Consider the following 27,931-nt stretch of genomic DNA (forward strand, 5'->3'; position numbering starts at 1 on the left):
TTGTTTTTGGAAAAGTCTTCTCTTGACAGGTCAGTGGGGTCCCCACCCCTGCCCTAAAGCGACAGAATGGAGCAAGTCCTTCCCTCTTACTCCATTTCTGTTGCTTCCCTTTTGCTTTTCTTATGGGTCAATGGAGAGGGGAAAACTTTACTGGAAAATTAGGTGGTCAATAAAAATGATTTTTACCCACAGCCATTTGCTTTCCGTGGGCAATGCTCATTGGTTAAACCCAGATGCTGGAAAAACAAAATATTGCCATTTTGCAGCTCATGTGAATTCTTTAACTTAATATGCTTTAGTTTTCCACAACATCCCCCAAAGAGTTATGGGGCGGGAGCTATACCACTCTGTTGATCTAAGATACGCAACTTCAGCTACACAAACAGCGCTGATTAAATCAATATACTTACCACGCGTCTTCCAAGCAGTAAGGTCAGCAGGGGCTGCTCTCCCATGGACTCCGCCTACTCCTCTCGTCATGGTGCAGTATCGGAGCTGACGGGAGAGTGCTCTAAGGTTGATTGATCATGTCTAAGCAGACTCTGCTTTAAGTTAGTATAAGAGGTAGCAACATACCAAATTTGGTGGTCCTAGCTCTCACCGTTTAGGAGGAGTTCTTGAACAGATGGACTCCCAGACGGACAGATGCACAAACTCCCTCAAATATATAGTAGAAGATCAGAGTCATGACTCCAAGCAAATGAGTCAAATTTAAAAAAAAAATCTTTATTGGCTTAGAGAAAAATTGTCAGACTGAAGGACACCTTTATAAATATGTCTGAACAAAAATACTTCACATAGAGAAAGTGTCAGGAAAATCAACTTCCACTTAGAAATAAACACTGTTGTAGAAAAATGATCCGTGTACACAATGACGTAACTAAGCTCTATGGGGCAAAGTTATTTGTTTCTTCGGTGTTTGTAAAGCCCCTAGCGTGGGTCTTACATGCTAACGTAATATAAATAATTAAGAAAAAGAATTGAAGAGAAATGTGCTTCAGTGTTAGCAGATCGGGAGAATTAAAGAAATAAGGCATTCCCATGAAAAGATTTATCACTGGATGTGTAAAGAAGTAAAAATGTTACAGGAAAACTGGGGTAATAAGGATTCTTTGGTAGAAGCAACTATTGAAATATCAATTATTGAAAGAATTGTCTTGTTAACTAAGGCCTTTATCCAGAACAAAAATTGAACAAGTGATTAACTTAATCCATGTAAATATTCCCATGTGGATATCAATGGCATGTCTGTTTAAGTGGCCAAAATGCACAAGGAATCAAAATTACATTAGGGAGCAATTTTAAATATGACAGTACAGTAACCTGTGTAAGTATTTGGGATGTAAGCTGATCTCACGAGCGACAACGTGAAAAAAACAAAACACCGACGTGCTGGAGTGAAAAGCAAAATGCCTAACCAAGGAAAAGCTGTGATGACAAACCAAGAAACCACATAGCCTTCGGCTCACACGACAAAGAAGATTGTGCTATAGAAGAAAGGAAAAAAAAATTAGAAAAATATTTTAAGTTAGAGAATCAAACAGAATTCTATACTGAGATGGGGTGGCTTAGATATTAGCATCAGAATTTATATTCTAGTCGTGTATTTATTGGGATTAAGGCAGCTGGTCCGCATGGGAAGCTGTTTTTTAAACTGGCCCCCCTTACTAGCTCCCACCTGGCAGCAGTGTGGAGTAGCAGGGGGCTCCTCAGGAGTGAGGCCGGAGCGCCCCACCCCCGGGGACTACAGAATCTGACTGGTGCCAAACCAGAGAATTTGCCGAACCAGAGGAAATCAATGTCGGCTAGCAGCATCACCAACACTTCCACTGCTTAGAAGACATTTAGGGTAAATCAGAGCTAAATAACATAACAAAACACGGAGAGCCAGAACTGGAGGCTGCAAACAAACTTTATGGGACCGTGGGAAATTTAGCCACACCCATGAGAAGTGGACATCCGGCTAACTCAAATCATGCTGGACCACGGAAGTTGTCAGACCAGAGAGTGCCGGACTAGAGAGGTTCAACCTGTAGTTACATCAACAGTCAGTCATTCCAGTAGCTAAAATCAATGAGTCAGTTTAATCATTTTCACATTTATGACGGCAACTTACCAAATCAAAGACACTTCCACAGCGGTGCGTAGTAAGTCTGATCCTGGGGCTTCGCTTGCTTTCGGCGTGCCATGCCCTCTGCTGAACTGGCCGCCCGACGTCCTTTGCTCAGCCATGATTTAACATACGCGGAAGGATTCCACTCTGTGTAGGGAGGTCCGACAATTGAAATAAAAAGTAGATTGGCCACATGCTGAGTGGTCAGTGCAGTCCGCGTATCCGTGATTATGTTGTTCATTACGCTGAAGACCTGTTCGCAGCAGTCAGCATTACTCACTGCAAGCGTGTTTACAGCGAGGAGCAATTTCTTTAATTTCTCAGGTACAATCAGCCCTGCACAACATTTGTACTCTACAAATCCCAAGTGTGATTCATGGTGACCAACTTTCAGAGTTTCGCATAATGCCCGGATTTCGGTTTCTCCAAACCAGGGATTTTCTGCGTGTTGCTGCCATGTTTCGGGTTTCAAAACAGACACATTCTCAAGCAGATTCTGGTCAGCAATTTCATTGCTTGCTGCTGGGCTTTGAGTAGCGGTGCTGGTGAATAACTTGCATCTGATGTTGTCAACCACGGCCTGAATGAATTGTGACGGGTTAATGGTGGGACTTTCTCTGGCAGCAGTCAACTTTGTGTTCTTGAACATCATCGCCTCTTCGGCTTGCTGTGCTTGTTTAGTGTGCAATCCAGAGATTCTCCTCAAGCTGTCGATTCTCTGCAAATACACTTTCATCAGGTTGTCTGCTTTGGGGATCATCAGTTCTTGGTCTTGTAAAAGTTCGGACAAATTCTTGAGCTCTGTTAAGACATCTAACATTAATGAGAGATTTTTCACAAACTGGACCGAACACAGTTTTGAATGGAGACCCTGGAATTTTTCTCGTTCCCTTCCATCCCTCGATTGGTCCCGCGAGGCTTCCTCAAAATATTTAGCTAATGTTGGGTAAGTCTGCCAGACTGCATTGACAGCTTTCCACGTTGAAGCTACCCATTGTACACTGAAAACTCGGCCTATTTTTTTAAGTATAACATGCAGTTCGTTTGCATGTGCCCTGAGCTCACAGGCGTTTTTTGGTGATTGACTGCACAGTGAATACAAGCTGTCTAAAAATGCCCTGAAATCGTTTGTACCCCCCGTGATATCCAGTGCTTGATCAACCACCAATTCAAGTCTATGGTTAAGACAATGCCACAGAATGAGATTTGGGAAGTCTTTTTGTAGGAGTTTGCCCAACCCAGCTTTGGCTCCAAGCATGAGGTTTGCACCATCACTGCAAAAACTGACAAAGGCCTCCGTCAGTAATTCCTTAGTGAATCCATAGTGCAACAAGCAATTGATTATGTCTTGCTTTATGTTCTCAACCGATGTGTTGTCTAACTCAATTAAATCCAAAGGAAAAGCTACTGGATTCATCACACCATCAACACTGGCTTTTAAAAAAATTATAAGAGTAGATTTTCGAGCAAGAGTAGAATATTCATCAACTAGTACAGTGATCTTGGATTTGGCCTCGATTATCCTCGAGACGATTCTTTGCTTCATTTCTAAAGAGACATGCTCTATGATATCACCACAGACAGTTCTGCTTTGAAGCAATCGCCCCATCTCAACCCCATTCACTTTTTGCAGGTCAATCAGGCTTTTGTGGTCAGTATATGGCCGATTCATTTTCGCGATGTAGTAAGCTGTCCTGAACACGCGAGCAGTGGTTACAAGTGCTAATTCTTCATTTTTTGCTTTGATCAGACTGTCTCTCTTAGCTGCGTCTAAAAGTTTTGTTGCTTCAGTGTGAGCCGCTGAATTCTTGTGTTCGATAATTTTTTTTCGAAGTGACGTGAGCTGTGTTTTTCGAGTTTTTCCAAAAGAGGAAATCTGACATTCAGACCACTGAGAAGCAATGTTCACACCCCGCCCTCGAGCAGAGAAAAGCTTGAAGTTGGAAACGTGTCTACACGTTCTACAACCCAGCTTTCCATAGGACGCAAACAACCAATCATTTTTCCTTTGGAATTCCTCATATTGAACCCTGGACCACACAACTGGATATTGCTTTTCATCAGTAGGGTCACCCTGCGATTCAGCAGAAATCATGCCCTCCTCCAGTTTTATAATTGGACTTGCTGTGGCTTCGTGCTGTGTTGGTGACTCATTTGCCATTTTTTTAGAGGTCCTACTTTCTTCACATCCATCCTCAGCTTTGCGCTTGAACATTTTTAACATTTGTTGCTTTGACTTTGTGATCAGCCCTCATTAATCCAACAGCCACTTAATAAACACCTAACTCCTTAGCTAAATTTGGTTTCTCAATTTGACAGTCTTCAATTTCACTATCTGCCCAGATCTTTTATTTCTGCCCCATGCAACAGCAGCATATGAATGAAGTGTAGTTAGGTAGGTCAGAGTGAAATTTGTTGTAGAGCTACCTAGTGGAAATGCAGCTGCTTTACCTGTTGGGAGGGAGGCTGAAAGTTCGAGCCCAGCCACTGGGATTGTGAATTTCAGGTTTGTAGCTGGTCCTGGGTTGCTTCCAAATCATTAGAAAGTCCTCAGCTCCTTTGGTCAGAATTCTGTCATTAGTATATATTCTTAGTCCAGTGGCTGGAGCAGGAAAGAGGCCTGAGCAGAAAAGAGGCAAAATGGAGACGTTTCCAGGGCCTTTTAGCTTATGTCGAGTGAAGGAAAATCTGTTCCTACTGTGAAAGATGGTGTTTGGAGTCAGACACTGCAAGTTACATGTCCTTTCCTATCCATTATTCTACTTAGAACATTCACAGGAAAAGTCCATTTAGTATAGACAGGTGATTTCCAGTCCATTGTTAAGCTAAGTATTCCTTAATGGACCATTCAACTTGACTTGTCCCTGCCTGTGTTGGTTAAATACCTTCTGGGTGTTACCACAGGAGGAAACACGTAGTAAAACGCAGATAATAGTCATAACTTCAGATACCAAGGTGATACTTGCATAGAAATCGCATAACCAGAAGTACCAGCTATTTCACGTACATGCCTACTTCGAAAAGAGATTCTGAAAAAAAAAAAAATCACATCATGTATCAGAGACCCTATACGCCAGGAACTGACATGTAATGATTATGGTAACTGATAAGCTCATGCTTACTGGTTAACCGTTTAAACGATTATATTGTTGCATCCCTACTCACCACATAGTGAAATTGTCACCAGCCCTATAGCAGAGCTGATTCTGAGTGTGTTACTCTGCTGCGGAGGGCGTGGGGGGGAAGGAAGCTGTTCCCCGAACTCTGTGCCTTTGAGCTTTTGCAGGACACACTGGGGGAGGGGCTTGGTGGCATGATCAGCATGCCAGGGAACAGCCCCAAGGAGACCTCTGTGATCGAACCGGTCACACTGCCTACATCACATGGCTCTGTCGATGCAAGACAAGAGCTGGTAACGTGGATGCATGCTGCTGACACAAGAAGCACAGCATGACCATGCAACAGCAGTTTAACTAAAGCAGTGTAACATCTGGAGATAAAACTCTGACACAGCCCCAGTCTGTGGACCTGCCACGGTCTCTAGACCACGAGTTGAGAGCCAGGCAGGCAGACTCCAAGCTCGACCTGAGGGAGGCACTGTGGGAAAGGTGAGTCTAAGAATTGACCCAGGGAGCTCCCCCACAGCCTGACCTCTGCATACACAGTCTGTGGAACTGTCATCCCCCAATGCCCTTCAGCTCCCAGCTGGGAAACAACACCCCACGCCCCGAAATTATCCGGGAACCAACATAATCTGTCTCCTTTCTCCACCCCCATGGCATCTATGGGGAGAGTCAGTTTTCCTGTCTCAATGCAACACCCAGCCACCCTACCATGTGTCTTCCCTGCCCCATCTCCTTCCGCCCCATTTCCCTTGGACTGGGTCTTTGACAGCCCTTCCCACCCGTGTTCTTCCCCATCCCCTCTCCGTGAACTCCAGAGGCTGTGTCTAGACTGGGAAGTTTTTCCGCAAAATCATCTGATTTTGCGGAAAAACTTGCCAGCTGTCTACACTGGCCGCTTGAATTTCCAGAAAAGCACTGATGATCTCATGTAAAATCATCAGTGTTTTTCCGGAAAAACTATGCTGCTCCCGTTTGGGCAAAAGTCTTTTTCCGAAAGACTTTTGCGCAAAAGGGCCAGTGTAGACAGCACAGTACTGTTTTCCGCAAAAAAGCCCCGATCACGAAAATGGCGATTGGGGCTTGTTTGCGAAAAACCGCGTCTAGACTGGCCACGGATGCTTTTCCGCAAAAAGTGCTTTTGCGGAAAAGCATCCTGCCAATCTAGACGCGCTTTTCCGAAAATGCTTTGAACGGAAAAACTTTTCCGTTCAAAGCATTTCCGGAAAATCATGCCAGTGTAGACGTAGCCCTGGTGTCTATGGGGCCAGGTCTCCCCTCGCCCCCCCCCTCCCCACTCTCCGCCCGCCAGGTGTCTATGGGGCCGCGTCTCCCCTCGCCCCCCCCCCGCACTCTCCGTCCCCCAGGTTTCTATGGGGCCAGATCTCTCCTCGCCTCCCCCTCCCCACTCTCCGCCACCCAGGTGTCTATGGGGCCAGGTCTCTCCTCGCCCCCCCTCTCCCCTCTCCGCCCCCCAGGTGTCTATGGGGCCAGGTCTCCCCTCGCCCCCCCCTCTCCGCCCCCCAGGTGTCTATGGGGCCAGGTCTCCCCTCGCCCCCCACTCTCCGCCCCCCAGGTGTCTATGGGGCCAGGTCTCCCCTCGCCCCCCAGGAGTCTATGGGGCCAGGTCTCTCCTCGCCCCCCACTCTCTGCCCCCCAGGTGTCTATGGGGCCAGGTCTCTCCTCGCCCCCCACTCTCCGCCCCCCAGATGTCTATGGGACCAGGTCTCTCCTCGCCCCCCACTCTCCGCCCCCCAGGTGTCTATGGGGCCAGGTCTCCCCTCGCCCCCCCTCCGCCCCCCAGGTGTCTATGGGGCCAGGTCTCTCCTCGCCCCCCACTCTCCGCCCCCCAGGTGTCTATGGGGCCAGGTCTCTCCTCGCCCCCCACTCTCCGCCCCCCAGATGTCTATGGGGCCAGGTCTCTCCTCGCCCCCCACTCTCCGCCCCCCAGGTGTCTATGGGGCCAGGTCTCCCCTCGCCCCCCCTCCGCCCCCCAGGTGTCTATGGGGCCAGGTCTCTCCTCGCCCCCCACTCTCCGCCCCCCAGGTGTCTATGGGGCCAGGTCTCCCGTCGCCCCCCCCCTCTCCCCCCCAGGTGTCTATGGGGCCAGGTCTCCCCTCCCCCCAGCCCCTCTCTCCCCCCCCCAGGTGTCCATGGGGCCAGGTCTCCCCTCCCCCCAGCCCCTCTCTCCGCCCCCCAGGTGTCTATGGGGCCAGGTCTCCCCTCCCCCATCCCCTCTCTCCGCCCCCCAGGTGTCCATGGGGCCAGGTCTCCCCTCCCCCCATCCCCTCTCTCCGCCCCCCAGGTGTCCATGGGGCCAGGTCTCCCCTCCCCCATCCCCTCTCTCCGCCCCCCAGGTGTCCATGGGGCCAGGTCTCCCCTCCCCCCAGCCCCTCTCTCCGCCCCCCAGGTGTCTATGGGGCCAGGTCTCCCCTCCCCCCATCCCCTCTCTCCGCCCCCCAGGTGTCTATGGGGCCAGGTCTCCCCTCCCCATCCCCTCTCTCCGCCCCCCAGGTGTCTATGGGGCCAGGTCTCTCCTCGCCCCCCACTCTCCGCCCCCCAGATGTCTATGGGGCCAGGTCTCTCCTCGCCCCCCACTCTCCGCCCCCCAGGTGTCTATGGGGCCAGGTCTCCCCTCGCCCCCCCTCCGCCCCCCAGGTGTCTATGGGGCCAGGTCTCTCCTCGCCCCCCACTCTCCGCCCCCCAGGTGTCTATGGGGCCAGGTCTCCCGTCGCCCCCCCCCTCTCCCCCCCAGGTGTCTATGGGGCCAGGTCTCCCCTCCCCCCAGCCCCTCTCTCCCCCCCCCAGGTGTCCATGGGGCCAGGTCTCCCCTCCCCCCAGCCCCTCTCTCCGCCCCCCAGGTGTCTATGGGGCCAGGTCTCCCCTCCCCCATCCCCTCTCTCCGCCCCCCAGGTGTCCATGGGGCCAGGTCTCCCCTCCCCCCATCCCCTCTCTCCGCCCCCCAGGTGTCCATGGGGCCAGGTCTCCCCTCCCCCATCCCCTCTCTCCGCCCCCCAGGTGTCCATGGGGCCAGGTCTCCCCTCCCCCCAGCCCCTCTCTCCGCCCCCCAGGTGTCTATGGGGCCAGGTCTCCCCTCCCCCCATCCCCTCTCTCCGCCCCCCAGGTGTCTATGGGGCCAGGTCTCCCCTCCCCATCCCCTCTCTCCGCCCCCCAGGTGTCTATGGGGCCAGGTCTCCCCTCCCCCCAGCTCCTCTCTCCGCCCCCCAGGTGTCTATGGGGCCAGGTCTCCCCTCCCCCCATCCCCTCTCTCCGCCCCCCAGGTGTCTATGGGGCCAGGTCTCCCCTCCCCCCAGCTCCTCTCTCCGCCCCCCAGGTGTCTATGGGGCCAGGTCTCCCCTCCCCCCATCCCCTCTCTCCGCCCCCCAGGTGTCCATGGGGCCAGGTCTCCCCTCCCCCCATCCCCTCTCTCCGCCCCCCAGGTGTCCATGGGGCCAGGTCTCCCCTCTCTCCGCCCCCCAGGTGTCTATGGGGCCAGGTCTCCCCTCCCCCATCCCCTCTCTCCGCCCCCCAGGTGTCCATGGGGCCAGGTCTCTCCTCCCCCATCCCCTCTCTCCGCCCCCCAGGTGTCTATGGGGCCGGCCCGCAGGCCACACTCACCGCCCCCCACGGAAAATGGCCGTTGCTGCGCGCGCACCCAACCGCTGGCCGCGGCCTCCCAATACGGTCGCAGATGGGGGGGGGGGGGGAGAGGAGGAGGCACGCGCCCCACTATGCAAATCTGATTCCGCCGCGTCCTGCGGATTGGCTCAAGCGTGGCGGGGAAGGGGCGGGGCGTGGCTCGAGAGGGGCACGGGGTGCGGGCCGGACGTTACGCCGCGCCTGCGCAGTGCGCCCTCCTCCTCCTCCTCCTCCGCGTGGAGGAGAACTCAGAACTCTCCGCTCCAGCTGGGACGCGGCCCTGTGGGCGGGGCCTCGCTGTGGGCGGGGCCTCGGTGTGGGTGGGCGGGGCAGGGAGATTTTGCTGGAGGGGTCACCCATAGGGTTGGTGCAGCCTTGCAGGGGAGGGTCCTGGGCTCCCCTCCCCCAGTCTGTGACACAGCCCCCCAGCTGTCACCCCTTGCCCCAGCAGGGCTGCACTGGGAAAAGGGGCAGGTGGAAAATAGGAAAAGGGAGGGAGCTGTTTCCTGGGGTGGACCAGAGGGGGGGGGCAGAAGCAATGTCGGGGGAGGCATGGGGGAGCATGTGCCTCCCAAATGCCATGAAAGATGCCAGGGGCCAATGGGCAGAGCCCCCTTTGTCAGCTGCTCTGGGCCACATGCTTTTGGGATCCTCAGGCAGGTGGGAGGGCCTGAATCGCCGGTGGTGGGAAGTCGGGATGTGATCAAGTAGTCGACTATTCGATAAGAAAATGCTTATCAGATAGTCAACACACTAGTGGACTAGTTGTCCCTCCCCCCATCTCTATCAGAAAGAGACAGCAAGGGGGGAGAAGAGGAAGGGGTGCTGAAAAGCGGCAGCGCAGCACGGAGCCTGGGGTTCGCTTTGAAACACCGCATACCGGCACTGGCTAGCTGGGGCGTTCCCAGGCTGCACGTGGCATTTCAAAGTGGCAGCACTGTGTGGAGCCCGGGATCAGCCGGGGAGTCCCCACTTAATCCCAGGCTCCTCGCAGTGCTGCTACCTTGAAACACCACAGGGGCCCAGGCTAGTCGATTTTGTGTGCTCCAGCCCTGCGGCAAGGGTGCTAAAGCACCAACATGGTCTCCCTAATGCTGGGGGGAGAGCCCTGAGCCTTAGGGTCCAGATCCAGGCAAGCCGGGGGCCACATCTGGCTCCCGGGCCTTAGGTGCCTCACCTGTAAAGTAGAAGGACACACATGAAGGCGGAGAGACAGTCTCCCATTGCAGTTTTAGAATTAGCTGAAGATATTAGACCAATGGTCCTCAAACTTTTCAGTTACTTGCACCCTCCTTACCCATCTGTTCCTGCAATCCTCCCCACGCCCCTCCCCAGCCCATTCTGAGATTTGGGGCTGGAAGGGGCAGCTGACAAATGGGAATAAGGGGGCAGAGGCCAGGAACAGAGCTGTGGACAGGATCCAAGGCTTCGGCTGGGGCATGATTGAGGCCTGGACAAAGCCATAGATGGGCTGAAACGAATGCTGCAGCTGCAGGCAGAATCAACATGTGGGGTCAAGGCTCAGACTGGTGCCGAGCTGGGTGCTCCTCTTGCCCTCCGCCATGGGAGATGGCCTGGGCCCCCAAACATTAATTTCTCTGTGCCCTCCTTGGGGGTGGGGGTGTGCCCTATAGTTTGAGGACCTTCGCTTTAAACGTAAGTGTCTCTGGGTCCCTCTCCCCACCTCAGGTCAGGACATCTCTCAGGGTCAGGACAATGAAAGACCAATGATGGCAGATCTCTGGGGTATTGGAGTGGCAGTCATGATGGTGACTTTCTGTTCGCCCGACTTTGTCGACCAACATTGTAGTTGTTTTGCCCCGTCTTTTAAGGAGCCAAGGAAACGATGGGGCAAAAATCTCTCTAGCCCCAAGTTAGTTAGGTATAATTTCTGGACACACTACTTTTGGTTCATTGATTTCTGGCCCCACACTTGTTTACCAGGCATGATCTTAACAAAGGCCTTGAGTTATAGCAGTAGGTCTTTTGGTTTAGACCAGTTAAGTATGTTTGTTTTTCTTTTAACACCTTCACCCATCAACGTTTACTGTCGTAGGAGATTGTAACACTTTTATCTGTTTTCCCACATTCAGGCTTGCAAATGAATTCTCCTTCCAGGCTGCAATCATCCTGGGGGACTCTAATATTGTGCTAGTCAAGCCCTTTTCTAAAAGGATGCATTTCCAAATTGTTTGTGTTCATATTAAATAGGACTTAAATACTTTTGAAAACCTCACCCCAAGTTACATAGGGCACGTCTTCACTACAGGCTGGATCAACGGGCAACGATCGATCCAGCAGGGGTTGACTGCCGAGCGTTCTCCCATAGACTCCGATACGCCACCAAAACAAGAAGAGTGAACGGAGTCGATGGGAGAACATCAGCTGTTGACTTCCCAAGGTGCAAGCACTACAGTAAGCAGACCTAAGTACATTGACTTCAGCTATGTTATTCACGTCACTGAAGTTGCATAACTTAAGTTGACAGTCTGCAGGAGTCTAGGCTTTAGCAGCACAAGTTCCACTGAATCTCAATGAATTTTAAGTCTCAAGTTCCTTTGGAAATCACAGCTTTAGTACCTAGTACGAAGGCAAACCGTTTAAAAATGTATGAGCTGGTTCGGTCCATGACCAGCTAGCAGGATTTTAAACAAGACTGACCATGTATTTGCTAACTGCATAGTCATGCTTAGTTTCAGGTTAGGTTAAAATACTTAAAAAAAAAAAAGTGATGTCTTTTTTCACTGTAGATAAACCCAAGGGGGTAATATGATCCAGTACATAGGTAAAATAGGCTAAAAGCAAGATTTTCACACTCCTGACAAAGTCGGCCTCTAAAGCCATGTCTACACTATAAGGTTATTTTGAATTAAGTTACTTTGAAATAACTATTTTGAACTAGCACATCCACGCTACAGGGAAGCCTCAAAATTATTCCAAGGCAGGCTCCCTTAACATGGATGTACTACCTTGATTTAGAGCCCCAGGAAGTACTGGGGATTCATTACTTCGAATGACTCTGGGGAGTAATTATTTCGAAATAGCAGCAGCTAAGAGTCCACACTAATCTTATTTTGAAATAGCAATTTTGAAATGGGCATTATTCCTTGTAAATTCAGGGGTTATTTCAAAATACTGTGTGGCTGCTCACCTTGTTATTTTGGAATAACTCCTGTTATTTCAAAATAACTCTGTAGTGTAGCCATGTCCCAAGAGAATAGAGGCCCAGCCTAGAAGGCCTCTCTGCCCTTCACACAGCTTCCCCCAGATCAAGAGATATGGTTGGAGTGATGCTCCTCCCCTCCTCTGGCTTTGTGGATGGGCTGTGGCTGCAGCTCCCAGGGGAGCAGCTAGATAGATCCTCCAGGGTCACAGAGTAGGATGCTGGGATGGAGGCATGTCTCGGAGACAGAGTACGATGCCTGGATTTTGGCTCAAAGTAGTGAACAAAACAGGGAGTACAGGCAGTCCCCGGGTTACATGGATCCGACTTACATCGGATCCCTACTTACAAATGGGGTGAGGAAACCCCGCACTAGCTGCTTCCCCCCAGCAGACCAGGGAGACGCGGAGCTAGCGCCCCCCCCTCCCCAGCAGACCAGGGAGACGCGGAGCGGCTTTTCTCAGCAGACACCTCAGCTTGAGAATAAAGGACTGAGGGAAGGGAGGTGTGGGAGAATAAAACTGAGCTCTGGAGAAATGTTTGGCTAGAGTTTCCCCTACAATATGTACCAGTTCCGACTTACATACAAATTCAACTTAAGAAGAAACCTACAGTCCCTATCTTGTACGTAACCCGGGGACTGCCTGTATTCTGAATATCATTCAGAAGAATGAGTGGGTTGTCTCCTGGTGAAAGAGGCTGACAGGAAAATGAACACTGAGTCCTTAGCATTAGCACTGAAAAATACTACCTGTCCCACTTAACAGTTCAGGTAAACCCACATCCTGATGGGGTCGTAGCTCGGGGTCACGGGGATCACCACAGGGGAGGTGAAATCCCAGTACTGGTACCTCCTCCACTCCACAGTCCTCATACCCTCATCTTCAGAGTACTCTTATCTATTATATTATTTGAGGGAGTTTGTCTGTCAGTCTGCTCAAGAACTCCTAAAAGGCAAGAGCTAGGACCATCAAATTCAGTATCCCATTTCCTCTTATAAAAATGGTTACTAACCTTTTGTAACTGTATGTTCTTTGAAATGTGATCTGTCCATTCCAATGAAGGTGTGTATGCGGTGCGTGCATGGTCGTCAGAAACTTTTCCCTAGTAGCCTCCATAGGGTCAGTCAGGAAGCTCCCTGCAGCAGCACCCGTATATGCCCAGTGTAGTGAATAAAGAGACAGCGTTTCGGTATTGTGTCTATGTTAATATCATCGGCACTGACTTAAATGGGGCCTGTGTGTTGTGTAGTCTTGCCTTAATCTTTGTATTCTTCCCCGTCAGTGTGAACAAAGCTATTTGCATAGATTTGCATATAGATTTGCAGGTGTATACAACCATACCTATGTTGCAGCCCTCGGCATGTTCTGTGAGTATCATTGTGGCCCCCGGAGCTTCCAAAGTTGAGGAGACCTGTACTAAAGTGTGTGCTCACATAGAGTTGATTGTGAAGCTTTTCCTCATATGGATCTTTTCTCTCCATTCCTACAGCCTGAACAGAGTTAAATGTAGGCACTTGACGATATCTGTGAGCCTCCACTGAGATGCATGGGGCAATTCACACTCCACAGAGCTATTGGATTAGTCTCTTTGCAAACTCACACAAGCACTGAGGAAGCAGCTGTTCTCGAAGTTCTCAATGCTTCCTTTGCAAGGTTCGCCCTTCCAGGGTCAGCCTTTCGTATTTCCTAAACGAAAACAGAGTCAGTGCACTTAGAGCCCTGCTTACGTGAACAACAATGATAACAGAGTAGTAACAAACTAAATGGGGGGGGGGGGAGAACAACATACAAAGCAACAAGACTGATAAATGGAAGAATCTCTTTGTGTTTCTTTCTCTGCCATGTTTTTATAAACACTTTACATCATAATATCTAGACCTTATTAGAGAGCTCCTTCCATCAAACAAAACCTTCCAAGCAAGTGCAAGTAACCCTCAGGCCATGTCTTCAATGCACAGAAGATCGACACTGCTGCAATCGATCTTCCGGAGTTCAATTTAGAGGGTCTAGTAAAGACCCACTAAATTAAACTCAGAGTGGACCTGTTGGCACCAGTACTCCTGCTCCTCTGAGGAGTATGGGAAGCCAATGGGAGCGTTTTCTCCTTTCGGCTTCCTGCTCTGGGAATAGTGGGGATATTCGAATCAAGGTAGGTCAACTCCAGCTACGTAATTAACCTAGCTGGAGTTGCGTATCTTGATTCCACTTTCCCCTTTGGTGTAGAACTGGACTTTGTGTCTTTCCACGTACATTTTGATCTTTTAGATGTAAAAAATGGGTCTCAGCTTTTCAATTCTTAGAAAACTTGCATTCCTGGAATCATGGGGAATGGATTCCCATGTGCCAAAGGAGGGATGGATTTTCCATTCCCAGGTGCCAGGGGATGGGTGAAGTCTCTATTCCCCAGACCCCACGGCACAGACTTGTAATAGGACCATTACTGGTGGGCAACCAAGAAAAAGGCATTTCAAAAAACCATGCAGGGCTTTTAAAGGGGTGGTGCTGGTAGGGTTCCTGTTTGCACGATCTCTGGGCAGCGGAGTTCACAACTGGGACCAGAGTGGTCACTGCCATGCGTAGTGGGAAAGCTGCTGGAGGACTGACATAGGTCACAATGTGTCTGCACTCTCCCTGCATCAATCTCAGTAGGTCGGTATCATGTGGTTCGATTTATTTTAGCTCCAAGGGAAACCAGGACGCTCCAGGGCTACTTAACCACTGTCGTATTTATTGCAAGCTTTAAGCAGTTAATACAGTTGTTTACGTTTTACAAGCCTTAAAACAATGACTACACAATTTAAATCTTAAATGCTATAAATTCTAAAGCAATTAATACAGCAGAAAGCAATGCAAAAACAATTAATAGAGGATCTACTATAATACAATAATAGAACCTAGTTTACTTACACTTCACCCGTATGCTACCTACAGTACCAGGCCGGAGATCGTACTTCCTTTTCTTCCCACACAATGAAACTCCATTCAATGTGTGAAGGGTCTATTTACTTCTAGGTACATCGAGCAGGACCTGCGGGTCAATCCTACTCATTCCCTCCCATCGATTGTTCTTACTAAACCCATTTTATAGCAAAGCGAGACTTGGTTGGTCTAATCATATTTACCAATGGATTCCGTATTGTGTAGGATACGTCATGTGTCCAATGCCCTATTTGGGGCGTGTGACGGACCAGGCCGGGTCTGGGCAGCACTGAGGGTGTCCGCTCAGGACGAATTGCTCAAACTCTGGGCTCCTTACAGCCCCAGACTGGGGACCTTCCCAAATAGGCCAGAAACCAGTCACACCGAATGCTCTGGCTGCCTATCTGGCCAGCCTGAAGCCTCATGAGCAAAATCCATCTGGCACTTCAGCTCTTGTGTCCCAGTCAGCCCCGGGCCAAACACACAGGTGAGGGGTTTTAGAAGCCAATTTTGTCACACCCCGATGGTCCTCTCCTTCAAGAGAAGACTCTTTATTCCTGCCATGTTGCCTAGTTCCATTGGGCAGTGGGTGATGCTGGGAGAACAGGCCGAACGCAGGGCTCAGGGAGAGATCTAAATGGCAGGGCAGGGGGCGGCGTGGGAGCCCAGCAACTGGAGAGTTGGATGGGGTGGGTTTCCCATGCCAGCGCTGGAGGGGGACAGGAAATTGGGAGGGATCCGAGCAGCAGGTGACGTAGGGAGCAGAGGCCAAGGTGGATTCGGAGTGTACGAGGTGACTCCTGGCAGTGGGGGGAGTGAAGGCCGAGGGAGAAGGAGGGATCAGGCTGGCCTCAGACGTGAAAAAGGGGGGTAGGGGTGGAGATCCCAGCAGGCACATAGGTTAAGGTCACTTGGGTTAGTGGGTGGGGCATGGTGGGAGAGGTGCAGGTTTGCTTTGAGTGCAAAAGTGAGGTCGCTTTCTGCTTAGGCATGTGCCTCAGTTTCCCCTCCCCCAAACCAGCTGCCCCGGTCACTACTCGTTATAATGGCGGCACTGGATCACTCGGCAGATCTCTGTGACGAGGTCCCAGTACTCCTCGAAGGAGATCTTCTGGTCCTGGTTGGCATCCACCCTCTGAAACATGTTCAGCGCCGCCTCCGTGTGCTCCGTGTCCTGGAATACACCCCAGGAACAGCACGTCACTGCCGGGGCAGCACCTGGGGCAGAGGTCAGTAAAGGACTTGGTGTGTGTGTGAACAGACTTGCAGTGCTCCTCTGTGTGTATGTGTGTGTGTGTCCGCACACACGTGTGTCTGTGCAAAGTAGCAGAGTACGTCAAACACACAGCTGTGTGTGTGTGTGTGTGTGTGTATACACACATGATCACACTAGGAGGGCTCTGTGCGTGTGTGTGAACAGACTTGCAGGGCTCCTGAAACACACAGCTGTGTGTGTGTGTGTGTGTGTGTGTGTGTATACACACATGATCACACTAGGAGGGCTCTGTGCATGTGTGTGAACAGACTTGCAGGGCTCCTGAAACACACAGCTGTGTGTGTGTGTGTGTGTTTGAACAGACTTGCAGAGCTTCCTGAAACAGACAGCTGTGTGTGTGTGTGTGTGTGTGTGTGTGTGATTAGACATGTGCGTGTGAGAGATCACAGGCCCATACGCAGGAATTTCTGGAGGAGGGGGTGTTTTTTTGGTAAACGTGGACCACAAGGGTGTGAATGCACCCCCTACACACCCCCAAGTAAGGGGGAAAATCAGCCCCAGCCTTCCCCCAGCTAGCCAGAGCATGCTTACTTGGGGAACCATTGGGGATGTGAACCCTTCGCACCCCCTCTGCATATGGGCCTGGATCAGGGGTGTGCGTGTGCGATCAGACTAGCAGGGCTGTTGTGTGTGCGCGCGCGTGTATGCGCTTGATCAGATGAGCAGGGCTCCTCACACACCAGGGCGGGGAGGTGTGTGAAGCAGAGGTGGGACCCAAGTGAAGCTGGAGGCCCATTGGCAGAGATGTGAGGGCTGTAGGGAGGCAGAGCTGGCACAGCAGGGGGGCAGTGGGTCAGTGGCATTGGCCGAATGGGGGGGCAGGCGCCGAGTCCCGGGAGAGCAGGGGGCTGCGGGTCAGGACCGAGGAGCCCCCGCTGAGCTGACCGGGGAGGCCAGGGCTGGTATCACTGTTCTCCGTCCTGTCCCCCCTCACCGGCCTCTTCCCCAAGCCCTACCCCCGCTCTGTCTCTTCCCACCCCTGCTCCGCCCTCTCCCCGAGCCACCCCCACAACCACTGAGTGCCTCCTGCCAGCTCCTCGCTGATCTGCAGCCAGGTCCCAGCTACTGTAGCTGGTGGGAGCTGGGCACCCCTCTTTGTTTTCCCATGAGTTCTTGAGCCCTGGAGCACCCATGGTGTTGGCGCCAGTGACTGGCTAGCGGGGGGCAGGGGAGGAAGGGCAGGGCTAAGAGGCACCAGCAGATCCCCCTTGACTAGCAGGAAGCAGCTGAAAGCTCCGGTTCCCTTGGGATTCCAATAGCCGGGCCTCACTGTGAGCTGATGGCTCAATTCATTGCGGAGCAACCTCTGGAAAGCCGCCTGGTCCAGCTCCTTTAACCCCTCGGGGCCCTCGGCGTATCTGTAGAAACTGCCCACGATGGCGTGGAGGCCCCGTTCCAGCTCAGAGCCCTCCCCGGCCGTCTCGCCTGGCTCCCTGCCATCTCCAAAGCAAAAGCAGGCGTCAGTAGGGGCCCACCAGGCCCAGAGACCTCACCTGGGAACTTGTGGTATGAGAAGCGGGCAGAGGGGGTGAGATATCTGCTGCTGGGGACACTTCTGCTGCAGTCTGGGGAAGGAGTGGCAGGGAATGTGTAGGGGTAGATAGATAGATAGATAGATAGATAGATAGAGGGGGTGTGTGGGGATAGATAGATAGATAGATAGATAGATAGATAGATAGATAGATAGATAGATAGATAGATAGATAGATAGATAGATACAGGGTGTGTGTGGGGATAGATAGATAGATAGATAGATAGATAGATAGATAGATAGATAGATAGATAGATAGATGGGGTGAATGGGGATAGATAGATAGATAGATAGATAGATAGATAGATAGATAGATAGATAGGGTGTATGGGGATAGATAGATAGATAGATAGATAGATAGATAGATAGATAGATAGATAGATAGATAGAGGGGGTGTATGGGGATAGATAGATAGATAGATAGATAGATAGATAGATAGATAGATAGATAGATAGATAGATAGATAGAGGGGGTGTATGGGGATAGATAGATAGATAGATAGATGGGGTGGATGGGGATAGATAGATAGATAGATAGATAGATAGATAGATAGATAGATAGATAGATAGATAGATAGATGGGGTGTATGGGGATAGATAGATAGATAGATAGATAGATAGATAGATAGATAGATAGATAGAGGGGGTGTATGGGGATAGATAGATAGATAGATAGATAGATAGATAGATAGATAGATAGATAGATAGATAGATAGATAGAGGGGGTGTATGGGGATAGATAGATAGATAGATAGATAGATAGATAGATAGATAGATAGATAGAGGGGGTGTATGGGGATAGATAGATAGATAGATAGATAGATAGATAGATAGATAGATAGATAGATAGATAGATAGATAGATAGATACAGGGTGTGTGTGGGGATAGATAGATAGATAGATAGATAGATAGATAGATAGATAGATAGATAGATACAGGGTGTGTGTAGGGATAGATAGATAGATAGATAGATAGATAGATAGATAGATAGATAGATAGATAGATAGATGGGGTGGATGTGCATATAGAAAGATAGATAGGAAGATAGAAAGAAGAGGTGGATGTAGAGAGAGAGAGAAAGGGGGGAGGTGGATGTAGATAGATAGATTAGATAGAGGGGGTGGATGTGGAAAGATAGATAGAAAGAAGGGTTGGATGTAGACGGGGCGGGGGGGAGGTGGATGTGGATAGATAGATAGAAAGAAGGGTTGGATGTAGATAGAAAGAAGGATTGGATGTAGGTAGATTGATAGACAGAGGGGGTGGATGTAGATAGAAAGAAGGGTTGGATGTAGATAGAAAGAAGGATTGGATGTAGGTAGATTGATAGACAGAGGGGGTGGATGTAGATAGATAGGGTGAATGTAGATAGAAAGTAGGGTTGGATGTAGTTAGATAGATGGGGTGGATGTAGATAGATAGATAAATAGAAAGAAGGGTTGGCTGTAGATCGATAGAGAGAAAGGTTGGATGTAGATAGATAGGTAGATGGGGTGGGTGGGGATAGATGGATTATAGGGCACAGTGTGCTCTGATTGCTGATACAACGGGGCCCTGATCTAAGGTGGGGCAGGGTGTGGCTCTTGCTCTGTGTGCAGCGCCTAGCATATGGCTTGTCTAGCTGCTACTCTAATACAAATATAATGAAAAGGTGAACGGGCTGGTGGTTGATGGGTTCTGAGGAGGGTCTGAGGTTAGGTGGAAGGGGAGGGTGAGAGAAAATGATACATTACGTAGAAGGATGACCCTAGGCTGTGGGCCATTCTGATTAGCTGATGGAAAGAAGGCTCCACAGATAACTTCAGAGAGCGAATTCACCGGTGTCCAGCTTGAGCAGCTTTGTTAAGGATGCAGATCTTACCCCTCTTCTCCCCAGACGGCTTCCGCTGCAAACTCTGCCCCATGGGCTCGCAGGGGTCAGTGCTCCTGGTTTGCTAGAGAGACCAGAATTAGCAGTGAGCGTCGCGATGAAGGCTCAACAAATCTCTAAGATTCTGGCAGAGGCGGTCACCTTGAAAAGTAGTCAGAGTTAAAAGTAGACAATGCTGCGAGCTACGGCCACGGCTGTGAGATGGTTCAGGAGAAATGCCCGGGGCTCGTAAAAGGAACAGAAAAAGGGTTAAAAGAAAGAAGAGAAACAGCAGAGGCCTGGACGCAGGCAGTGGAGAGAGACACGATACCTTTACACCGAGCACCGGGACCGCACAGAAAATTGGGAATAAAACTATAGAGACCTACGCGTAGTCCTGTGGCACCGCAGAGAGTCGGAAGAGAGAAATGCCGGCCCCTGTTGTGATTCTGCTGGGCAACCCGCAAACTTCAGCAACTTTTGTACTGCCCGAAGAATGGGGCCAGGAATGGTACTCGGTGGCCAGTGCAGAATTAAAAGGTGGAACATGGAATGACTGGAATGGGTGCTGCAAAGAGAGTGTTGGGAATGACCCAAACCAGCCACCGAGCAAGCCACGACTTGAGGAGTAGATAAACACTAATTTCAACGGCTATGTCTAGACTGCAAGCCTCTTTCGAAAGAGCCTCTTTCGAAAGAGAGCGTCTAGACTGCACGCGGAACTTTCGAAAGAGCAAGCCACTTTTTCGAAAGAAAGCACCCAGTGAGTCTGGATGCTCTCTTTCGAAGAAGCCCTATTTACATTCAAGAACACCTTCTTTCGAAAGAAGCACTTTCGAAAGAAGGCGTTCTTCCTCGCGAAATGAGGTTTACCGCCGTCGAAAGAAAAGCCGCGTTCTTTCGATACAATTTCGAAAGAACGCGGCTGCAGTCTAGACGCAGGTGAAGTTTTTTCGGAAAAAGGCTACTTTTCCCGAAAAAAACCCTGAGTCTGGACACAGCCCACGTGAAACACCAGGAGAGAGCAGCTTAACCTTTGGAATGGCTGCATTCACGCCCGGAGGTGCCTGGAAACAGTTAATTGCAGCTGGCAAAAACACTCCTGTCACTTGCTGGCACGCAGACAAAAACAACAGACCCCAGCCAAACAAAATCAAGTTTTACCAGAGCAGCTCTACTCTCCTCTCCAAGCCAGGATCCTGGCTTTCCAAATCCTTACTCCCCAGGCATTTCTCACAGCTAATGAGATTGCCTTCATTCTTAAATAGTTTACTGGACCCGTTAAGCTTTCCTTTATAGCCTCTCCATGTGCAACAGACACTGCGGCTGCCGCTACTGCAAATTAACGTGACTACTTCATTAATCTTCCTTGGCGCACATCTCCCTTCCTCCCTAGCCTGCCTCTTACCACATTCCCTCTGCCTCTCCTCACGGCTGCCCCTCTCTTTGTCATAAATGTTATAAAGTCCCAGAGGGCTGGCCATGTTAGTCTGTAATGTTAAAAACCACGAGCAGTCCTGTGGCACCTTAGAGACTCACCAAAAATCATAGAATCATAGAATCATAGAATAATAGGACTGGAAGGGACCTCAAGAGGTCATCGAGTCCAGCCCCCCGCCCTCAAGGCAGGATCAAGCTCCGTCTACACCATCCCTGACAGATGTCTATCTAACCTGTTCTTAAATATCTCCAGAGAGGGAGATTCCACCACCTCCCTTGGCAATTTATTCCAATATTTGACCACCCTGACAGTTAGGAATTTTTTCCTAATGTCCAATCTAAACCTCCCCTGCTGCACTTTAAGCCCATTACTCCTTGTCCTGTCCTCAGAAACCAAGAGGAACAAATTTTCGCCTTCCTCCTTGTGACACCCTTTTAGATATTTGAAAACCGCTCTCATGTCCCCCCTTAATCTTCTTTTTTCCAAACTAAACAAGCCCAGTTCATGAAGCCTGGCTTCATAGGTCATGTTCTCTAGACCTTTAATCATTCTTGTCGCTCTTCTCTGTACCCTTTACAATTTCTCCACATCTTTCTTGAAATGTGGCGCCCAGAACTGGACACAGTACTCCAGCTGAGGCCTAACTAGTGCAGAATAGAGCGGCAGAATGACTTCACGAGTTTTGCTTACAACACACCTGTTGATACAACCTAGAATCATATTTGCTTTTTTTGCAACAGCATCACACTGTTGACTCATATTCAACTTGTGGTCCACTATGACCCCTAGATCCCTTTCCGCCATGCTCCTTCCTAGACAGTCGCTTCCCATCTTGTATGTATGGAACTGATTGTTCCTTCCTAAGTGGAGCACTTTGCATTTCTCTTTATTAAACCTCATCCTGTTTACCTCTGACCATTTCTCTAACTTGCTAAGGTCATTTTGAATTATGTCCCTATCCTCCAAAGAAGTCGCAACCCCACCCAGTTTGGTATCATCTGCAAACTTAATAAGAGTACTCTCTATCCCAATATCTACATCATTGATGAAGATATTGAATAGTACGGGTCCCAAAACAGACCCTTGAGGAACTCCACTTGTTATCCCTTTCCAGCAGGATTTAGAACCGTTAACAACAACTCTCTGACTACGGTTATCCAGCCAATTATGCACCCACCTTATCGTGGCCCTATCTAAGTTATATTTGCCTAGTTTATCAATAAGAATATCATGCGAGACCGTATCAAATGCCTTACTAAAGTCTAGGTATATGACATCCACCGCTTCTCCCTTATCCACAAGGCTCGTTATCTTATCAAAGAAAGCTATCAGATTAGTGTGGCATGACTTGTTCTTCACAAACCCATGCTGGCTATTCCCTATCACTTTATTACTTTCCAAGTGTTTGCATACGATTTCCTTAATTACCTGCTCCATTATCTTCCCTGGGACAGACGTTAAACTGACCGGTCTATAATTTCCTGGGTTGTTCTTATTCCCCTTTTTATAGATGGGCACAATATTTGCCCTTTTCCAGTCTTCTGGAATCTCCCCTGTCTGCCATGATTTTTCAAAGATCATAGCTAAAGGCTCAGATACCTCCTCTATCAGCTCCTTGAGTATCCTGGGATGCATTTCATCAGGACCTGGTGACTTGCTGACATCTAACTTTCCTAAGTGATTTTTAACTTGTTCTTTGTGTATCCTATCTTCTAAACTTACCCTCTCTCTGCTTGTATTCACTATGTTAGGCACACCTCCAGACTTCTCGGTGAAGACCGAAACAAAGAAGTCATTGAGCATCTCCGCCATTTCCAAGTTCCCTGTTACTGCTTCTCCCTCCTCGCTAAGCAGTGGGCCTACCCTGTCCTTGGTCTTCCTCTTGCTTTTAATGTATTTATAAAAGGTCTTCTTGTTTCCCTTTATGCCTGTAGCTAGTTTGATCTCATTTTGTGCCTTTGCCTTTCTAATCTTGCCCCTGCATTCCCGTGTTGCTTGCCTATATTCATCCTTTGTTAGTTGTCCTAGTTTCCATTTTTTATATGACTCCTTTTTTATTTTGAGATCATGCAAGATCTCCTTAATTGGAGATCTATAGTATCAGGAGCTTTCGTGGGCACAGCCCACTTCCGCAGAGGATCTGGAGAGGGATATCACAAACCCAGACTTTATAACAGAAAAAGAAGAGGGAAAAAAAAGCACCTATCAATTGTAGGGACCACAGCTAATGAGGCTAATTAAGTGGGCTGGAAGTGTCCCGTATTCCATCTGCGTGTGGAATAATTTTCTTGTGTGCACCAAGGCCTGTGCAGATGTGCACCACCAGTAGAAACAAAACCGCGCTGTGTGCCCTCTGCTAAGTCCATGGGGCTCTCTCCTGTGTGGCCGCAGAGGGCACATTGGACATGGGCAGCATGAGATGGGCAGAATGGGGTTTGGGGTTGGGGGATTCCAGCAGGCAGGCAGATTAAGGTTGCTGGGTTTTGTCAGAATACGGGGTGGTGGGGGAGGTGCAGGTTGGGTCTTTAGCAGTGGTCACCAAGCAGTAGATCAGGATCTACTGGTAGATCTTGGAGCCTCTGACAGGGGATCCTGGCTGGTTTAGCCGGGAAGCTACCAAGCGCAGGCACATCAGTTGCTCCTCCACCTACTGTCATGCTTCTCCTGCCATCTGCCTTGGAGCTGCTCCCTAGGAGCCTCCTGTTTGCAGTGCAGGGTTTGGGAGGGAAAAGGGGGTGGGCTGATGTCAGGGTGTCCCTCCTTCCTGCACCCCATCTCCACACAGAGAGAAGGCGATGGAAGGAGCTTGACGATGCAAATCTCCGTCACACACACACTGTGGCTGTGTCTAGACTGGCAAGTTTTCCTGCAAAATCATCCGCTTTTCCGGAAAAACTTGCCAGCTGTCTACACTGGCCCTTGAATTTCCGGAAAAGCAACGACGCTCTACTGTACAAAATCAGCCGCTATTCCGGAAAAACTATTCTGCTCCCGCTCGGGCATAAGTCCTTATTCCGGAACACTGTTCCGGAAAAGGGCCAGTGTCGACAGTCCAGTAGTCTTTTCCGGAAAAAAGCCCCGATCGCGAAAATGGCGATCGGGGCTCTTTTCCGGAAAAGCGCGTCTACATTGGCCACAGACGCTTTTCCAGAAAAAGGGCTTTTCCGGAAAAGCAGCCTGCCAATGTAGACGCTCCTTTTCCGGAAAAACTGAAAATGGAATAGTATTCCGTTTTAAGCAGTTCCGGAAATTCATGTCAGTGTAGACACAGCCTCAGTGTTTTTGCGGAAATACTATGCTGCTCCCGTTTGGGCAAAAGGGCCAGTGTAGACAGCAGAGATTTGTTTTCCGCAAAAAAGCCCCGATTGCGAAAATGGCGATCGGGGCTTTTTTGCGGAAAAGCGCATCTAGATTGGCCACGGACGCTTTTCCAGAAAAAATGCTTTTGCGGAAAAGCATCCTGCCAATCTAGACGCTCTTTTCCGAAAATGCTTTGAACGGAAAACGTTTCCATTAAAAGCATTTCCGAAAAATCATGTAGACGCAGCCTGTGTGTGTGTCTGTCATTCTCACACACCCACACTATCCCTCACTCTCATCTCCCAACCCAGCACAGACGTGAGGGATTGTTGTTACTTCTCTTACTGCTTGCAAAGTGGCTTATTTTTGCTTTTTTAACTGGTCTGGGCATTTCATCATTTTCATGTCTCTCTTACGCTTAAACGTAATTCTTTGAGCAGTGAGTTCTCAACTGCTGAACCTGTTGTGGCTGGTGTCATTATCCTGTGGGAATTGCTCCTCCTGGGCGTGGCTGGCCTGTCTCTGCAGCCCCTGAGAGAGGCAGCGCAGGGGGTCACCATATGCTGTCCTTGCCTGCAGAGTCCTGCTCCTGCAGGCCCATGAGACACAGCCTCAGTGTTTTTGCGGAAATACTATGCTGCTCCCGTTTGGGCAAAAGGGCCAGTGTAGACAGCAGAGATTTGTTTTCCGCAAAAAAGCCCCAGGCCCAGGGCACCAAAATGGCTCGGGCCAGCCCTGAGCAAATGAAACCCTTTTGTAAAAGGGAATCACCCAGCGTTCATTTGAGAAAACATGCCCACTAGGATTGGAAAACGCAAACACCCACCCTGTTGTCCACTGGGCAGGGTCCTTCGCTTCAGTTTCCCTCCTGGCTGTGCTAAACAAATATCCCTTTTAATGTGCTACTCACCTCTCCCTTAGCTGTGCCCTATTCACCGTGATCATTTTTCTACTCCCTGACTTCAGGGGGGACCATGGGGGTTCCCCTCACGTTCCTAAAATGAGGGGATGGTCTCACTGGTGCTATCTGTATCTGTTTGCTGCCATGCTCCCCACACCCGAACTCAGCTTTTAGGGATTTCAGCTGCCAGCGATTGCAACTTCCCCGCCTTTTCGCTGGCTCACAGCATGTGTCTACACTCGCGGCTTCTTGTGCGAGTAATATGCAAATGAGGCTAAGCGTGGAATATCGCCGAGCCTCATTTGCATACCTAATGAGCCACCGTTTTTTTCACTGCCCCTTCTTGTGCAAGAAAAACCCTCTTGCGCAATGCCGTTCTTCCTGAAAAGTAATAGGTGGAACCGCATTGTGCAAGAGGGTTTTTCTTGCGCAAGAAGGGGCAGTGTAGATGCTCCTTCTTGCACAAGAGCCTCTTCTGAAAAAAACGGTGGCTCATAAGGTATGCAAATGAGGCTCAGCGATATTCCACGCATAGCCTCATTTGCATATTACTCGCACAAGAAGCCGTGAGTGTAGACATAGCCCTGGTCAGCCCCTAGTCCTGCTCAGCAGGGATTCCAGGTCTGGCAATCAGTGAATGGAAACAAGGACTCTCCCTGGAGTCCAATCTCACTGCAATTAAACACCTGGAGCAGGTCTGTGAAATAGGCAGGTAGACATCTGGGCTTGGACTAGAACCTGGGACTCTCCCCACCAGCAGAATCCTAGAGCCCATTATGTTACAATTTTACGGCCCTGTGGCCCAAAGCCAAGGCAGATGACACCAGCCAACTGCTGTGGAGACCTACCCTGATGTCCAGCCCCCTCACTGGCAATTAGCATGCCTCCCCATGTCCCCTCAAATATTTTCCATCCATGTATGGAATAAATGTTTCAATGGGCACCAACAACGGATGCACAAAACCTAGCTGCGGCAGGCCAACATCTGACTCTTTCCTAAGTAAGCACACAGCTTCCAGAGCACACTGATTCCTACCCCCTGCTCAGCAAGTGAGGTGCAGGTTAGGGTGACCCCCTCAGACAGGGCAGGCTAAGCACAGTTCTAAACACCCTAGTGAATTTTTGGTGTGTTACAGCGCTTTATTATTTTTGTACTTTTTACACCCCAACATTTCATTGCCCCCCTGGCTTTGATTAAGTTGTTTAAACGAATGTGTCGCAATGGTAGAAAAAAAATGTGTGTGTATGAAAATTGTAGGCACTGGGGTTTTTCTTTCTTTCTTTCTTTCTTTCTTTCTTTCTTTCTTTCTTTCTTTCTTTCTTTCTTTCTTTCTTTCTTTCGCTATGTCTAGACTGCAGGCTTCTTTCGAAAGAGGCTCTTTCGAAAGCATCTTTCGAAAGAGCCTCTTTCGAAAGATCGCGTCTAGACTGCAGGCGGATCTTTCGAAAGAGCAATCCGCTTTTTCGAAAGAGAGCACCCAGCGAGTCTGGATGCTCTCTTTCGAGGAAGCCCTATTTACATTGAAGAACGCCTTCTTTCGAAAGAGGAACTTTCGAAAGAAGGCGTTCTTCCTCGTGAAACGAGGTTTACCGCCATCGAAAGAAAAGCCGCGTTCTTTCAAAATTATTTCGAAAGAACGCGGCTTGAGTCTGGACGCAGGGGAAGTTTTTTCGGGAGAAGGCTACTTTTCCCGAAAAAACCCCTGAGTTCTGGACACAGCCTTTCTTTCTTTCTTTCTTTCTTTCTTTCTTTCTTTCTTTCTTTCTTTCTTTCTTTCTTTCTTTCTTTCTTTCTTTCTTTCTTTCTTTCTTTCGAAAAAGGGGTACTTTATAAAAAAAATGGTTGCGAAACACTGGTCTATCCCTGATAGATGTCTGTCTAATCTGCTCTTAAATCTCTCCATTGAAGGATCATTAGTTTGTCATGGAAACATTGCTGGCTCTTCCACTTAAATGATATTGCGAGGGGAGGAGGAGGAGAATAGTAGGAGTGAGTGTTGTGCTGCTGGGATTTGCATTTTCACCAGTCCTGTTATGCTTATAAATGTTCTTGAAAGAAGGGTAAACAGTGAGGTGGCAAAATCCAGAAGCTGGCAATGGGCGACAGGGGAGGGCATCTGGTACTGGGCACACATGGATGGATCTTTAGTCTGACCTGGTACAGCTGTTCTTTTGTTCTTATGGTTTTGAATCAGAAATCGCAAGCCTGATAAGGCAGGAAGTGCTGTGGGTGGCCATGCTGGGTGGAAAAGCGGAATGGGATGGGGGAGGGCGGGCTAATTGGGACGTGCATCTTCAAGGCCGTGAAGGAGAGACGAGCTAGAAGAGTGGGGGTGGAACAGGGGAGATCCAGGGGTGCCATTTCAAATTCTGAGGGGGGGGTCAACTTCCAGTTAGGGACAAGAGGAGGGAGAGGAGCAAGCTATGTGGGGGAGGGGGAGAGCTGCTGCTTGGTGGTACAAAACCGGGGGGGAAAGGGGAAGAGAAGGGGGAGGCGGGTTCCCCTTCTCCCTAAGTGGAACTCCTGGGAGAATCAAAGTCTTGAACTTCTGGGGAAGTCAATTCCTTCCAGGCAGGGCCAGTGTCCTTTCCGAGAAAAGGCCCAAACAAAGGAACCGTTTCCCCCCCCCCCCGGCTGGGATTAGGAAACCCAGGACTAGTGAGTCACTCTGCG

The 27,931-nt window shown here is 49.7% G+C and overlaps 2 protein-coding genes across 6 annotated transcripts; both read right to left on the reverse strand.

Moving 5' to 3' along the window:
* Nucleotides 1–705: 705 nt before the first annotated feature.
* LOC102452934 (E3 SUMO-protein ligase KIAA1586-like) lies at nt 706–8,996 on the reverse strand. Of its 2 annotated transcripts, none has more exons than XM_075914151.1 (3): nt 8,854–8,996; nt 2,117–5,142; nt 706–1,487 (listed from the first exon to the last, which is right to left on the reverse strand). In XM_075914151.1, exon 2 carries the CDS (start codon nt 4,335–4,337, stop codon nt 2,121–2,123), a length of 2,217 nt encoding a protein of 738 aa, XP_075770266.1. In that variant the 5' UTR covers nt 4,338–5,142; nt 8,854–8,996; the 3' UTR covers nt 706–1,487; nt 2,117–2,120. The 2 variants fall into 2 exon arrangements, with proteins under 2 accessions (XP_075770266.1, XP_006110332.2); XM_006110270.4 differs by lacking the exon at nt 8,854–8,996 and adding an exon at nt 5,279–6,059.
* Nucleotides 8,997–14,747: 5,751 nt separating this feature from the next.
* Nucleotides 14,748–20,143, reverse strand: LOC102453184 (protein S100-A16-like). 4 transcript variants are annotated; one of them, XM_075913473.1, is made up of 4 exons: nt 20,005–20,143; nt 19,628–19,700; nt 17,505–17,674; nt 14,748–16,132 (listed from the first exon to the last, which is right to left on the reverse strand). In XM_075913473.1, exons 2-4 carry the CDS (start codon nt 19,668–19,670, stop codon nt 15,992–15,994), a joined length of 354 nt encoding a protein of 117 aa, XP_075769588.1. In that variant the 5' UTR covers nt 19,671–19,700; nt 20,005–20,143; the 3' UTR covers nt 14,748–15,991. The 4 variants fall into 4 exon arrangements, with proteins under 4 accessions (XP_075769588.1, XP_075769586.1, XP_075769587.1 ...); XM_075913471.1 differs by having other exon boundaries at nt 17,505–17,667; nt 19,585–19,700; XM_075913472.1 differs by having other exon boundaries at nt 17,505–17,667; nt 19,585–19,700; nt 20,001–20,133.
* Nucleotides 20,144–27,931: the final 7,788 nt, after the last annotated feature.

Source organism: Pelodiscus sinensis, chromosome 32 (assembly GCF_049634645.1).
Source record: "Pelodiscus sinensis isolate JC-2024 chromosome 32, ASM4963464v1, whole genome shotgun sequence".
Classification (NCBI taxonomy): domain Eukaryota; kingdom Metazoa; phylum Chordata; order Testudines; family Trionychidae; genus Pelodiscus; species Pelodiscus sinensis.

Coding starts and splice junctions, on each gene's coding strand:
- LOC102453184 (XM_075913471.1), bottom strand. CDS start 19,670: ATGGGGCAGAGTTTGCAGCGGAAGCCGTCTGGGGAGAAGAGGGGTAAG. Junction 17,668..19,584: donor GCTGCTCAAGCTGGACACCG/GTGAATTCGCTC, acceptor TGGAGATGGCAG/GGAGCCAGGCGAGACGGCCG. Junction 16,133..17,504: donor AATTGAGCCATCAGCTCACA/GTGAGGCCCGGC, acceptor GGTGTATTCCAG/GACACGGAGCACACGGAGGC.
- LOC102452934 (XM_075914151.1), bottom strand. CDS start 4,337: ATGTTAAAAATGTTCAAGCGCAAAGCTGAGGATGGATGTGAAGAAAGT.